Genomic DNA, 12,587 nt, shown 5'->3' on the forward strand with positions numbered 1-12,587 from the left:
AGTTTTATTCTAAAGAATCATATAGGAGGTACTAGCATTGGCAGCCCTAGGGTCATTCGCGAAGCTCAAATTTTCCTTCTCGATATTCTTCCCACTATTATTCATACAATGTGTCCCTGCGTCTTCGTCTCCTCTGCCGTTATGATTGTTATGCATTTTAAGGTGCGGATTTGCACTCTCTGTAACGTTATTAATGTGTTTAGCGCCATCTATATGCTTCGAAAAGTAGCCATAATCATTCACGTCTGGCAACTCAACTATATTCGACAGCACAAGATTGTCAAACCACTTAATTAGATCCAAAGATCGAAGTCCTTCTGTACTCAGCGATGGTACTTGTGAAGTGAGGAAATCCCACCAGTATTTTGATCGTATAGCCTTGTTCTTGTAGTGTATTACAGTTTTCTTCTTCCATTTATAGTGCAAGACGCCGTGTATCAGTATATCAGATAGAGTTATGTGTTCTTCTGGATGAAATAAGCAGTTGGGGCATTCGCACAAATTGTGATCACACAGGCATATCTCGCTGTAACCTTGCGCATTGGCACCGATGTTGATGGGATTTAGCAAATCTGTTTCTGAGGGGTCTTGATTCTGGATCGATATGTGGTCCGACTTGTTGTTGTTCGTGGTCGTGAAAAGATGAGCACTCCCTAGATTAATTAGCGGTTGTTGTAGTCCATGTAAATATTTCTCAAGTTCTTCTTCTTCCCTGTGTATTAGACAGTTGTTGCAACCACAGTTATCGTCACAAGAGCATGTTGTACTCAAGTACGCGCCTTTCTGTGTGAACAATTGCACAACAGAGTCCTGGAACATATGTGGATTTTGTGATTTGTGATTGTCATTGCTGTTGCTGTTGCTGTTGCTGGATGGGATAGTGGAGCCATCTGCCGCAATGGAAAGATCCATAGATGAGTTATCATTTTCCACCTTTAGCCGTTTCGATACGGTTCCTGCGGAGAACTCATCGTCTCCGCGACTCAAAAGCTGTTTGTTCTTGCCCGAACAGCTGCTGCATGCAGCTGCGGTGGGCCGTGTCGAGTGTTGGAGCAAAAACTCGTGCTCTGAAACAAACTTCTTCTCATCCTCTTTCATCTGTAATTCTCGTGTCACCTCTGAGTCCGGCGTACTTGACTCCGACGCGACCAAAATCTTCAAGTTCCCATCGACAAGAAGGGCCTTCTTGGTTGCAATAGCTCTTAGGAAAAGCACCGGCTGTTTGTTCATCCCAGTGCACAACGGTTCTGTATCATCTTCCATCGCACTTTCGCTCTGTCCCTGGACTTGGCCTGGGTTTTGTCCTTGGTTTTGGCTTTGGCCGTCTGGCACATCGACCCGCGAGTTCTTGTCCACCAAAATGACTTTTCTCACATCTAATGGTGAAGGTCTCCCTCTGGTACGAACCTTGACGAGCATCCGGTCGCTGTGCTTGCACGAAGAAGATCGATGCCCTCTAATGCAAGAGACACACGAGTACTTTTCTCCATTGAAAATTATCATTTGAGCGCCGTTTTTCCTTATTATTTACTATCTTTTCCCTTCTGATCGACTCTCCAAACTTCTAATTATTACTACACTTTTCCCTGGCTGCCTACTCTGTTCTAATCGTAGACCATACAGGGTGTTTTCTTGTGTATTTCGTGTGGCTTTTTGTTCTTCTTGTTCTTTCATTAGTCTTTATCGGTGTAGCTTTGAAGATGAGTTCTGAAAAGTCATGTTGTCATAGCAGGAAGAAAGAAAGCTCGAAACTGCGAAACCACCGGAGAGCCAAAGCACCGCAGTTACTTGTTTCCCAGTATTTCAGACCCTGCAACGAGCCGTGCAGCCCGTTCCACGAGGACTGGGACACGTACCGCTGCTGAAGAAGGCATCTGTTGTTGAACAAGGCATTTATCTCACGTTTTTTCTCACGTGACCAGCTCGGTCCACGCTTTAGGAAATCCAATTGCTGATCTAACGCATAGAAGCCACGCATGTATATAACATATACACATATATACACATATAACTGAGAGTGCTAGGTTAAACAGACAGAAAGCCCGCTGCTCACGCTGACCGGAAGCACACTACACGTCATGTCCAAGACCGCGCAAAAACGTTTGCTCAAAGAACTACAGAAATTGACGAAGGATAGTCCCGAAGGAATCCTTGCAAGTCCAGTTGATGATTCGAACTTGTTCCAATGGGATTGTCTCATCATGGGTCCTCCAGACTCGTGCTACGAGGGCGGTGTTTTCAACGCCAGATTGGACTTCCCCAAGGACTATCCCTTGAACCCTCCAAAACTCACGTTCCAGCCAAGCATTCTCCATCCAAATATCTACCCTAACGGCGAAGTATGCATATCCATCTTGCACTCGCCCGGATCAGACCCAAACATGTATGAACATGAGTGCGAGAGATGGTCGCCCGTGCAAAGTGTCGAGAAGATTTTGCTCAGCGTCATGAGCATCTTGAGCGAGCCAAACATCGAGTCCGGGGCCAACATCGATGCCTGCATTCTCTGGAGAGACAACAGGCCCGAATTCGAAAGACAGGTCAAGTTGAACTTGCTCAAGTCCTTGGGTTTCTAAACCCTCCGCCTATTCACTACTACACTACTGAGTACATATAGAGAGATCAGAGTTCCTTCTCCCCTTCTCCTCCTCCTCCTCCCCTCCTCCTCTTCCTCTTCCTCCCTCGTTTCTGGTGCCGTCATATATACACGAACGCACACACACACATATATACACAATATTTACTGCCACTATCACCCTCTATCTCGCTAGCATTGTTCCCATTACGTATATCATGTGTATATCATATGTATTTCACACACATTTATATACGTATTTTACATTATATATAGATTGTCTAAAATTAAAGAAAGAGTTGTATGTAAATTATTAGCACATTATCATGTAAAGTATACTATAAAGAAAGAGAAAACTAAAGTAACAGAAGAAGGTTTCGATATTTGGTGTGTATCTTTGAAGTGGTTAGGTAAGAAAATAAGCTAAAGTAGAGATCAGGTATTACAGAAACATTTTTCAGGTACGATGAAGTGTTGGAAACTGATGCTGACGACGCTTACTGCGTTCTTGACTGTAGCCAGTGGTATTGATCTAGACGTTGATGATTTAAATTCGTTGCAAAAGGCGACTTCTCTGGTTTCTTCTGGTTTGATGGATTATTACACGGGTCTGCAGAAGGGCCAGACTATCGGTATGTTCGCGAGCCCCAGTTACTGGTGGCAAGCCGGTGGTGCTTGGGGTTCTATTCTCGATTACTGGTACTATATGCAAAATGATACATACAATTCGATCCTAACGCAAGCGTTGCTCTACCAGACCGGTGACAACAACGATTATATGCCTTTGAACCAGACAGTGACCGAGGGTAACGATGATCAAGCGTTCTGGGGGTTCGTCGTGATGGCAGCCGCAGAGAGAAACTATCCAAACCCACCAAAGGATCAACCCCAGTGGTTATATTTAGCGCAAGCGGTGTTCAATACGATGGCTTCTCGTTGGGATTCCGATACGTGTGGTGGTGGGCTCAGATGGCAGATTTTCACTTGGAACTCGGGTTACGACTACAAGAACTCGGTTTCGAACGCAGCTTTGTTCCATATGGCTTCGAGATTGGCCCGTTACACGGGTAATTCTACTTACGCTGACTGGGCTACTAAGGTGTACGACTGGATGCAGGATGTCGGTATGTTGACTGATAAGGATGAGAACAGTTCCTTCGTGTACGATGGTGCCTCCATCGAGAATAACTGTACCAAGATCGTCAAGTATCAATGGACTTACAACCAGGGCCTAATCTTGAGTGGGAGCGCTTACATGTACAACCACACAGGTTCCGAACTATGGCATAAGAGAACGAAAGATTTCCTGAACTCTGCTAGCGTGTTCTTCAACTCAACTAATAACATCATGTACGAGGCAGCTTGTCAAGGTAGTGGTTACTGTAACAACGATCAACGTTCTTTTAAAGCCTACTTCTCAAGATTTTTGGGTTTGACTGCTCAGTTGGTCCCCGAAACGAGAGATGACATCATGAAATTGCTCAAGGCATCTGCTAAAGGTGCTGCTCAATCGTGCTCCGGTGGTACAGATGGTCACACTTGTGGTTTGAATTGGTTTTACGACGGTTGGGATGGTAAATATGGTCTAGGTGAACAAATGGCCGCCTTAGAAGTTATGCAAAACCTTAGATGTCTGGATAGACCTGCACCACTAACAGCAAATACTGGTGGTACTTCTGTGGGTAACCCTGCTGCAGGTACCGAACAGTCGCCATCCAATTTGTCGCCATTAACTATAACACATGGGGACAAGGCCGGTGCCGGTATCATTACTGCAGTAATCGGTATAACTATTATTGGATCTGTTGTATGGTTGGTACTTTAAGAGCTAAAGAAGGCTGGAAAGATGGAAGAAAGCACAACAATAACAGAAATAAAACATGATGATGAACATGAAGCGCTCAGTTCTTCCCATACTTTCATCTCCCCTTTCAATGTCACTCTTCTTTTTTTTTATAATATTTGGGTGTTGCACACATATGTATAACTTAGGACTTCAAATAATGTTACTTCGGCGACGTACATGCCGTCAACCGTTGGCTCGTCGAACGCAAAGGTCAGATTATTGGGTTTTTTTTTGTTTAAAATAAGAAACTTAGGTCTATATAGTTGGGTATAATAGGTTTTCCAAACCATTGTTGAGTTAGTTGGCGAAGAAATTCTGCGTCATGGAAATAATCCAATTGGAAGGTAGTCAAAATGCTAGCCCCTTGGTAAATAGTGTCTTGATCCGGATTGTTTTCGATTATTGTCTTTGATTGAGAATATATGCGCCGTGTTCTTTCTACGAAGTAACGGTAAAAGTCTGGGTTTTCCACTGGCTCTATTTCAACATGATACCAAGGTTTGTACATGTTACCGGTGAATATCAAAAAGAGACCATCGATTATTAATTTTGACCATATGATTGACGATTCATACTGATAATTGAACTTGCTCAAGTCATCAGATGTCAATGATTTGTATATGCTAAAATCCACTTCATTACACTTAACTTCGTGGTCATGATCTCTAAGATGTATTCCGGTAGCATCCCAGATCACAAGTTTGTCATAAAGGTCTGTCTCATACATGAGAATTTCATCACTAGTAGTTGCACACCATGACTCCGAACTTTTGTATTTTTCAGTGTTTAGCATTGTAATTGTCATCTCGTTATCGTAAACGCTTTGTTCTAATTTCCCCATTGTTGTTATCAGATGACAAAGCATATTGCATTTCTTCACTTCTACGCCTTTGTTAAGTACAAGCACCCTATTGTGAAGTAATGCGCAGCGCCAAAGTTGTAAGACAATTGGCCCGACCTCTACGCAAGTATCATTGAAGTTGAAGCTGGAAATTTCATCGTGGTTCCGCTTAGCATCCCATTTCTCAAGAACATTGTAGTCATGATCTTCCCACCATTCTTCCAGAGCCGTTTTCATACCCTTCTCATACAGCGATAGTTGCTCATAGTCCATTTTTTCGTCAAATAAGGTCCCAAAACTGAACATTTTCACTTGAGACCTATCAATATGATGCTGCGAAGCATCTAGATCAAGACTGTTCTGTCTGAATACTGCAAGTCCAGATTTTCCATTGAACTGGAAATAAATTGTATCCCTTTCTCTCAAGTGAATACCCGATGGTAACACTGTAAATTCTAAACCCTCTAGAGCTTCCGCATTTCCGTTAGTCCATGATAGTGTGTTCCCTTTGAGAACATCGAATTCATGAATAAATACAACCATCTTTGGTTCTTGGGGATCAATCAATAGGCTCGATAATTGATATGGAGTTGGATCCTGTTTTTTGGAAGTTCTTACTAAATATTAGTTCTTGATGATTAGGAGATTAATTTCAGAAATCAATTTTAAGGTATAAATGTGGAAAAGTTATTCGTTAAATCCTTTAATTACAGAAATCTCCAGTATGAACCAACATAATAAGCTCAAGACTCGGTGAGATAAAGACGTAACAGCAATTACTTGATGAAGGAAAAAGCGTTGAGAACCAAGATAGATGAATTAGTCGCAACACTACAGCAACGTATAGACATTGTTACAGCAACAGCAGTTTCTCAATTTGAGCAAGAGACAGAGAACAATTACGCAAAGCTCGATTATTTGAAAGCCCATTTCAAGAAAGATGATAGTATAAATGACTGGTTGAATGATAAACAAGAGTTTACAGAGAAATTAGATAAATTAGAGTCTCAAATAACGGAACTCAGTGACCTGGCTGATGAATGGGAAATTTTTATTAAAGAGTTACTACTTACCGATGCAAAACTTTGAGAACACAACGTCTAGGACTTCTTCGACATCTATATTCTCTCCTGTTATCTTACCAATCCCATCAGATGCAATCCTTAGGGCTTCACATGCTATTAGAATATCTTGATCTTTGTGTTCAAAAAACTGGTCCAAGCCGTACAAGAGATCTGTCTGAAGAATCTCTTTGACACGGTCTGACACTGCTATAGGGTCCTCGTCTTCTGTTGCCGAAATGTGCTTGAAATTATCGGTAAGTGTCTCAACTAGCGAATCCAAGCCTTGCTTTGTCAAACAAGAAACTGTATGGACTTTCAGGGCGTTTAATTTTGCCTCAAAATTAGCTTTCAACTGCGCCAATTGATCGCTTGTAATTAAATCAGATTTATTCAAAACAACAACCAAAGGTTTTTCCGCTAACTGATTGTTGATAAAATCGAAGAATTGTTCATCTATATTTGGCTTTGAAGCATCGATAACCAATACAACAAGGTTACTTTCCAAACTCTTTTTCTTGGATCTGTCAATTCCCTTAATTTCTATTGCATCCGATGTACCTTGTCTAATCCCAGCAGTGTCCGTTAAGATACATTTGAAGCCATTGATATCCATAACTACGTCTATGGAATCCCTTGTGGTACCAGGGATGTTGCTGACAATTGCTACTTCATCATGAGATATCTCATTTATTAGGGATGACTTCCCGGAGTTCGGCTCACCCAATAACGTAAGTTTGATACCATCATTCAACACTGACATCCGATCTAATTTTGTCACAAAACGAGTGATTTGGGTATGTAGTGTCAATAGTTTGTCATTTACTGCTTTTATAATTGCTTCAATGTCCTCCGATTCGATATCTTCGCCGAAATCGATGATTGCTGTTAATTTGGCCATCTGATCTATAATCTCTTGTCTCCATCTCTGAAATTTAAGCAGAATCTCGTCTGAGTGTAGTGCTGAAAGCCTCTGGATCTCTGTATCAGAATGTATCATTTTGTTTATGCTCTCTAATTTCAATAAATCCATCTTCCCATTTTGGAAAGCTCGACGACTAAATTCACCAGGCATTGCCATTCGAATATCTCTTTCCTCTGATCTCAATTCCTGTATGCTCTTCAACGCTGCCTTTATGATCGCTTTCCCTCCGTGTAGATGCAACTCAACAAGCTCTTCTCCAGTGAAAGTCTTGGGTTGCGGAAAGTATAGCACGAGTGCTTCGTCTATAAATGTAGAGGTCTTCGGGTCACTTAACGTTCTAAGCATCGGCTTCCTAGGTAGGACATGTTTTCCAGGCGCTAGTTGTTCAAGAATATACTTTGAATGGGTCCCAGATATTCTCAGTATTGCTATGGCAGAATGCTGGTTGGACGGTGTAGACAATGCATATACGGTGGGGTGGAAATAAGTTGCGGGGACACTATATTGACGTCTCCATAACGGCATGCATACCGGTTTAGAAAGCAGTCTACAACAGCCCATCGCAAAAGAGCGTTTAGAAAGTATCTTCAGAGTTCTTTATTATGTGTTGTACTGCTGATCCTAGCAAATTACTTTGCTACCTACCAGAAGTGTATCTGATGACATTAAACGGGCGATGAGTAGGCGACAACAAGTGATGAGATGAGCTTTAAAACGATTATAATAAAGCGACGGTAATCACGTGACGTTTACTCAGGTAAAAAAAAAGGTCGAACACTATCTGGCCGGGTATCTCCATTTCTCGAACATCAATGTGAAAAAAAAAAATTTTAGAAGCATCTCAATACTTACGACAAAGATGTGTAAGTCAAAGTATGGATAAAGGACGTTGGTAGAGCACAATTAACCTGATCTGCAAGCTTTCAACCATCCGTATAGGTTTTTATAAACTAGGGGTGAAAATGTCCGTTTTAAGAAGCCTACTGAATCCAGTGAGGGTGCGAGGCTTTGCATCTTGTACCCGAGTTTACCAAGCGGAAGTATCTGAATTATCATCATTAAAGCAATATAAAAACACGATCAGCTCATTATTGAGAGGATCCGAGCAGCTTACCAGTCCTAACTTGGTAGCATTACATGCGAGATTGAATCTTCCTAAGGAGTTTAGCTATTCGCTATTGTCAAAATGCCTAACATGCCGTACTGCTGGAGAAAAGAACTTCGATAATGTTAGCATGAATATCTTCGGTAAAAACCTTTTGACATTAACGGTTACATCCGAACTAATGAAGCAATATCCTAGATTGCCGGCAGCCGTTTTGAACGCCGCTGTGGACGCATATATCAATGACAGCGTTTTGTCCCACGTAGGTCGTTCATGGGGTATAGAGGTGGAAAACACTAGCCTGGTGGACAGGTACGCCAAGAACGAGAACGCAAATGTTACCTTAGGCAAACTCCGTTTCTTTGAGAACTCTAGAAACGAACTGCATAATTTTACAGAGGCTAATGCCATGGCAGTTGCTGTTAGAAGTATTGTTGCAGGCGTATACAGCGTCGACAGCGACTTGAACAGAACCCGTAAGTTCATTTCGGACTACATCTTGTCGAGAAAACTCGACGTTAAGAAACTCTTTGCATTCGAACAACCAACTAGAGAATTGGCAGCTTTGTGCCGCCGTGAAGGCCTAGAAAGACCCGTCTCAAAACTAATTGCAGAGAACGGTAGGCTTTCCAAGTCCCCTCTCTTCATCGTTGGCGTTTTCAGCGGTGAAGAAAAATTGGGCGAAGGTTTTGGCTCATCTTTGAAAGAGGCAAAGGCAAGAGCCGCTACAGACGCTTTACTAAAATGGTACTGCTACCAACCAGTAGAATCTCAACAACAAGTCATTATTGACCAAGGAGAAGTTCTAGTATAGTTACTATACTTTCCCTCTTCTCTCTTTCCCCCTCTCTCTCTCTTTTTCCTTCTTAACGATATCTTGGAATTGGATAGAAAACATAACATATACTTGTAAGGTTGCACCTTTTTCAAGATTTTTTGCCCTGTAAATATATATTATACAACAGTATCTGATAGTTTAAAATCAAATCGAAACTAATTAAGTTCTACATGCTTTGCTTATAGCTTCTAGAAGTGTTGGACTAATAAATAACTTTTTCTGGTATTGTCATGGACTTGAAAGAGGAGGTTTTATTGCAAGTTAATTCCGTTTTAAATTCGAATAAAGACAATGGACCGTTATTGTTCATACTTACTCTAGAGAACGGTGTGGCATCACATTGCTTTCTGAATGATAATACGGAATTCCTACCGAAAAGGCTACAGCTATTTAATTGGAAAGAGTCGGACCCTATTGGGGTGCTACTAGTTGATCCAGAAATATACGATTATGAAGATGCTGTACAACTTTTAGAATCGACAAATTATAATATACTATCAGTATTCGAATATTTCCCTGAATCATGTAGATTGAATCAGGTGCACCAAGGGGTACGATACCCTTACAAGATAATTGAGTGTGGTGTTGAAATTCAGAGCTATGAACCAGATTTAGGGTTGTTAAAACGTGACCTAAAGGATCGTTTGGATAGGATGATTCAATATTTGGAAAAAAGCGACAAGTCAAGTGATGAAGTTCTAAGAGAGATGTGGTTGCTCACGTTAAAATATAAAAACACAATCGCAACTGATCTAGAAGATGAAATTTCACGTTTAGAATACGAAATTACGGTAATGCAAACTATGTTCAATCAACTGGAAACCAGTATTGCATTGTCCTAGAATAGAAGAGAAAAACTAATTTTAACATTGAACTACAAATGATATTATGTGATATGCAACTTATATTAACAACTTACGAATAGTTTTATTGATCTCTATGCCAGTTATGAAACAAGTAGTCTCGGTGCGAACCCATTCTTCAGCACATTTCAAATCCGCGATATAGCCCGAAGATATCATAGCAGGATCTTTTATTTTTTCCCCACACAATGGACAATTTTCTGTTGTAGCATTTGCCTTGTCCACATCCTTATCGGATCCCTTCTTGCTTGGTAACACAGGTGGTTTAGGTTTTTTGATGCGAACGTCCTGTTTGAAGAGTTCAGGCCTTTGGTTAATGATCTGTAATATTCTGATCATGACTAAAAAGCTCGGGAACAGTTTATCCAAAAACATGGAGAATGTTTTATCAACGGATTTCTTCACTATTTCTAATATTCTAGGCATATTCGTTCTCTTACGACGACGCTGTACTATATCAGATACCGCGGGTACCTTGCTTTCCACTTCATCTGGTTCCGAATAGCGCTCATATCTGGTCTGAGTGGCGAATTGTACTAAATCCGAATGCTTTGAGTCGCGCAAGTACTTTAACTTAAAACAGAAATTGATCACCTTGATCGCTTGTTGTACCTTGGGGAAGTACAGATCGAACCATTGCTGCCAATTATTCAATTTCAAGTTTGTAAGTTTCATAGATTGTAATTTTTCGTGATACTGCTCGCATATATCATTGATGTATTCGGACAAGCAGTCGTTTATCCACACTCCAAGAAACGTTAGGTGATCAAACCTTGAAACCCTTTTCAATCCATAAAACTTGTCTAATATGGTAGCACCTGTCGCTTTGCAATGTCTGTACTCAAGAAGGGATTTTAGGAGTAGTATGAGTAAATCAAACTTGTTGAAAATCTTCAACAGCCATCTCCCTGTTCCCCTATGTTGCAAATATAAGGAGAATATGTACCTTAACGTTGGTTTGATGAGCTTTTTGACCTCATTTACGGATAGGATCTCGAAAAGGGTCGGTTGCTGTAAATTTACCGGGAGATTTGAGTAGAAATCCATCTTGTTGTTACTCTATAGCCAGCTACTGAGTGCAACTTGGAGCAATGCCACGTTGTCTCGAGTTCACTCAGGTTTTCTTTGGGTAAGTGAGGGCCCCAAACTTAAAATTGACTATTTGGCTGGTTGGACGCTTATAAGAACTTCTCCACGACTGATATGCGGCACGTGACTGTCACTTTGGGAAAGTTTTGAACATATCAATCAATTCACCAACCGTTTCCAAACCAAACCAATAAATTAACAGGCTAGGGGAGCAACAGGTGGTAGCGGCCCAATTTCGGTATAATAAAGAGACCATTCACATAATTCATTTCATGCGTTTCTAGTATATAAAATTTGTTATATATAAATTAATACTTTCGTAAAGTAAGCGCGTCATTCCAAAGGAGGAAACACTTAGTTCAAAGTGCCCTTGGTACGGAAGATTTCCAAAGCGGAAGCAATACGTTCAGACATGGTCTTTTCACCTTCTCTAACCCAGACTCTTGGGTCGTAGTGCTTCTTGTTTGGACCATCTGGGTCTTCTGGGTTACCGACTGGGGTCATGATGTAATCCTTCTTGTTCAAGACGTAGTCTCTGATACCCTTCAAGTAAGCGAATTGACAGTCAGTGTCCAAGTTAACCTTGACGACACCAAAGTCGATAGCGGTGTGGAAGTCCTTGGTGGAAGAACCGGAACCACCGTGGAAGACCAAGAACAATGGCTTGTCATCCTTCTTTTCCTTCAATTGCTTAGAAGCGTATTCTTGGAAAGTACCCAAAAGTTCTGGCTTTAGAGCAGCAGCGGCCTTGTAAACACCGTGGACGTTACCGAAGGCACTGGCAATGGAGAAGTTTGGAGAGATTGGGGCCAAAGCTTCGTAGACAGAGAAGACGGTTTCTGGGGTGGTGTATAGCTTGTCGTTGGAGGTACCTTCGTTGTTGACACCATCTTCTTCACCACCGGTGATACCGATTTCCATTTCCAACCATTGGCCCATCTTGGCCATTCTCTTGAAGTACTTGACACAAGTACCAATGTTTTCTTCATCGGTTTCTTCGGACAAATCCAACATGTGAGAGGAGAACAATGGTTCACCGTGCTTGGCGAAGTATTCTTCGTCAGCAGCTAGCATACCATCGAACCATGGCAACAACTTCTTGGCACAGTGGTCAGAGTGTAGAACAACTGGGATACCGTAAGCTGGGGCAATGGATCTGATGTAGTGGGCAGCAGCAATGGCACCTCTGATGGAAGCGTTTTGGTCCTTGTTGGAGACACCCTTACCGGCAAAGTAAGCAGCACCACCGTTGGAGGTTTGCAAAATGATTGGAGAGTTGTTGTCTCTGGCAGCTTCCAAAGCAGCAACAACAGTGGAAGAAGAGGTCACGTTGATAGCTGGGATAGCGAACTTGTGAGCCTTAGCGTATTCGAACAAGTGTCTGACATCGTCACCGACAATGACACCGGTCTTTCTGGATAGAACGTCTGAAGCTGGCATTTTA

At 41.6% G+C, this 12,587-nt stretch overlaps 10 protein-coding genes across 10 annotated transcripts; 5 read left to right on the forward strand and 5 right to left on the reverse strand.

Moving 5' to 3' along the window:
- Positions 1–9: 9 nt before the first annotated feature.
- On the reverse strand, positions 10–1,503 carry MAC1 (Mac1p; the record flags this gene model as incomplete). Its single annotated transcript, XM_022819682.1, has 1 exon — positions 10–1,503. The coding sequence occupies one exon, from the start codon at positions 1,501–1,503 to the stop codon at positions 10–12; it is 1,494 nt and encodes a 497-aa protein (XP_022676224.1).
- A 575-nt stretch (positions 1,504–2,078) lies between these two features.
- On the forward strand, positions 2,079–2,576 carry UBC7 (E2 ubiquitin-conjugating protein UBC7; the record flags this gene model as incomplete). Its single annotated transcript, XM_022819683.1, has 1 exon — positions 2,079–2,576. The coding sequence occupies one exon, from the start codon at positions 2,079–2,081 to the stop codon at positions 2,574–2,576; it is 498 nt and encodes a 165-aa protein (XP_022676225.1).
- Positions 2,577–3,041: 465 nt separating this feature from the next.
- On the forward strand, positions 3,042–4,400 carry DCW1 (putative mannan endo-1,6-alpha-mannosidase; the record flags this gene model as incomplete). Its single annotated transcript, XM_022819685.1, has 1 exon — positions 3,042–4,400. One exon carries the CDS (start codon positions 3,042–3,044, stop codon positions 4,398–4,400), a length of 1,359 nt encoding a protein of 452 aa, XP_022676226.1.
- A 256-nt stretch (positions 4,401–4,656) lies between these two features.
- ANR2 (Anr2p) lies at positions 4,657–5,805 on the reverse strand (the record flags this gene model as incomplete). The annotated part of the gene is made up of 1 exon (XM_022819686.1): positions 4,657–5,805. The coding sequence occupies one exon, from the start codon at positions 5,803–5,805 to the stop codon at positions 4,657–4,659; it is 1,149 nt and encodes a 382-aa protein (XP_022676227.1).
- Positions 5,806–6,045: 240 nt separating this feature from the next.
- Positions 6,046–6,351, forward strand: BLI1 (uncharacterized protein; the record flags this gene model as incomplete). Its single annotated transcript, XM_022819687.1, has 1 exon — positions 6,046–6,351. One exon carries the CDS (start codon positions 6,046–6,048, stop codon positions 6,349–6,351), a length of 306 nt encoding a protein of 101 aa, XP_022676228.1.
- Positions 6,328–7,809, reverse strand: MSS1 (Mss1p; the record flags this gene model as incomplete). The annotated part of the gene is made up of 1 exon (XM_022819688.1): positions 6,328–7,809. The coding sequence occupies one exon, from the start codon at positions 7,807–7,809 to the stop codon at positions 6,328–6,330; it is 1,482 nt and encodes a 493-aa protein (XP_022676229.1).
- A 401-nt stretch (positions 7,810–8,210) lies between these two features.
- Positions 8,211–9,167, forward strand: MRPL3 (mitochondrial 54S ribosomal protein mL44; the record flags this gene model as incomplete). Its single annotated transcript, XM_022819689.1, has 1 exon — positions 8,211–9,167. One exon carries the CDS (start codon positions 8,211–8,213, stop codon positions 9,165–9,167), a length of 957 nt encoding a protein of 318 aa, XP_022676230.1.
- Positions 9,168–9,421: 254 nt separating this feature from the next.
- On the forward strand, positions 9,422–10,033 carry KLMA_40386 (uncharacterized protein; the record flags this gene model as incomplete). Its single annotated transcript, XM_022819690.1, has 1 exon — positions 9,422–10,033. The coding sequence occupies one exon, from the start codon at positions 9,422–9,424 to the stop codon at positions 10,031–10,033; it is 612 nt and encodes a 203-aa protein (XP_022676231.1).
- Positions 10,034–10,093: 60 nt separating this feature from the next.
- Positions 10,094–11,101, reverse strand: PEX12 (ubiquitin-protein ligase peroxin 12; the record flags this gene model as incomplete). Its single annotated transcript, XM_022819691.1, has 1 exon — positions 10,094–11,101. The coding sequence occupies one exon, from the start codon at positions 11,099–11,101 to the stop codon at positions 10,094–10,096; it is 1,008 nt and encodes a 335-aa protein (XP_022676232.1).
- Positions 11,102–11,497: 396 nt separating this feature from the next.
- Positions 11,498–12,583, reverse strand: FBA1 (fructose-bisphosphate aldolase FBA1; the record flags this gene model as incomplete). Its single annotated transcript, XM_022819692.1, has 1 exon — positions 11,498–12,583. One exon carries the CDS (start codon positions 12,581–12,583, stop codon positions 11,498–11,500), a length of 1,086 nt encoding a protein of 361 aa, XP_022676233.1.
- Positions 12,584–12,587: the final 4 nt, after the last annotated feature.

The sequence above is a fragment of the Kluyveromyces marxianus genome, chromosome 4 (genome assembly GCF_001417885.1).
Source record: "Kluyveromyces marxianus DMKU3-1042 DNA, complete genome, chromosome 4".
Classification (NCBI taxonomy): Eukaryota; Fungi; Ascomycota; class Saccharomycetes; order Saccharomycetales; family Saccharomycetaceae; genus Kluyveromyces; species Kluyveromyces marxianus.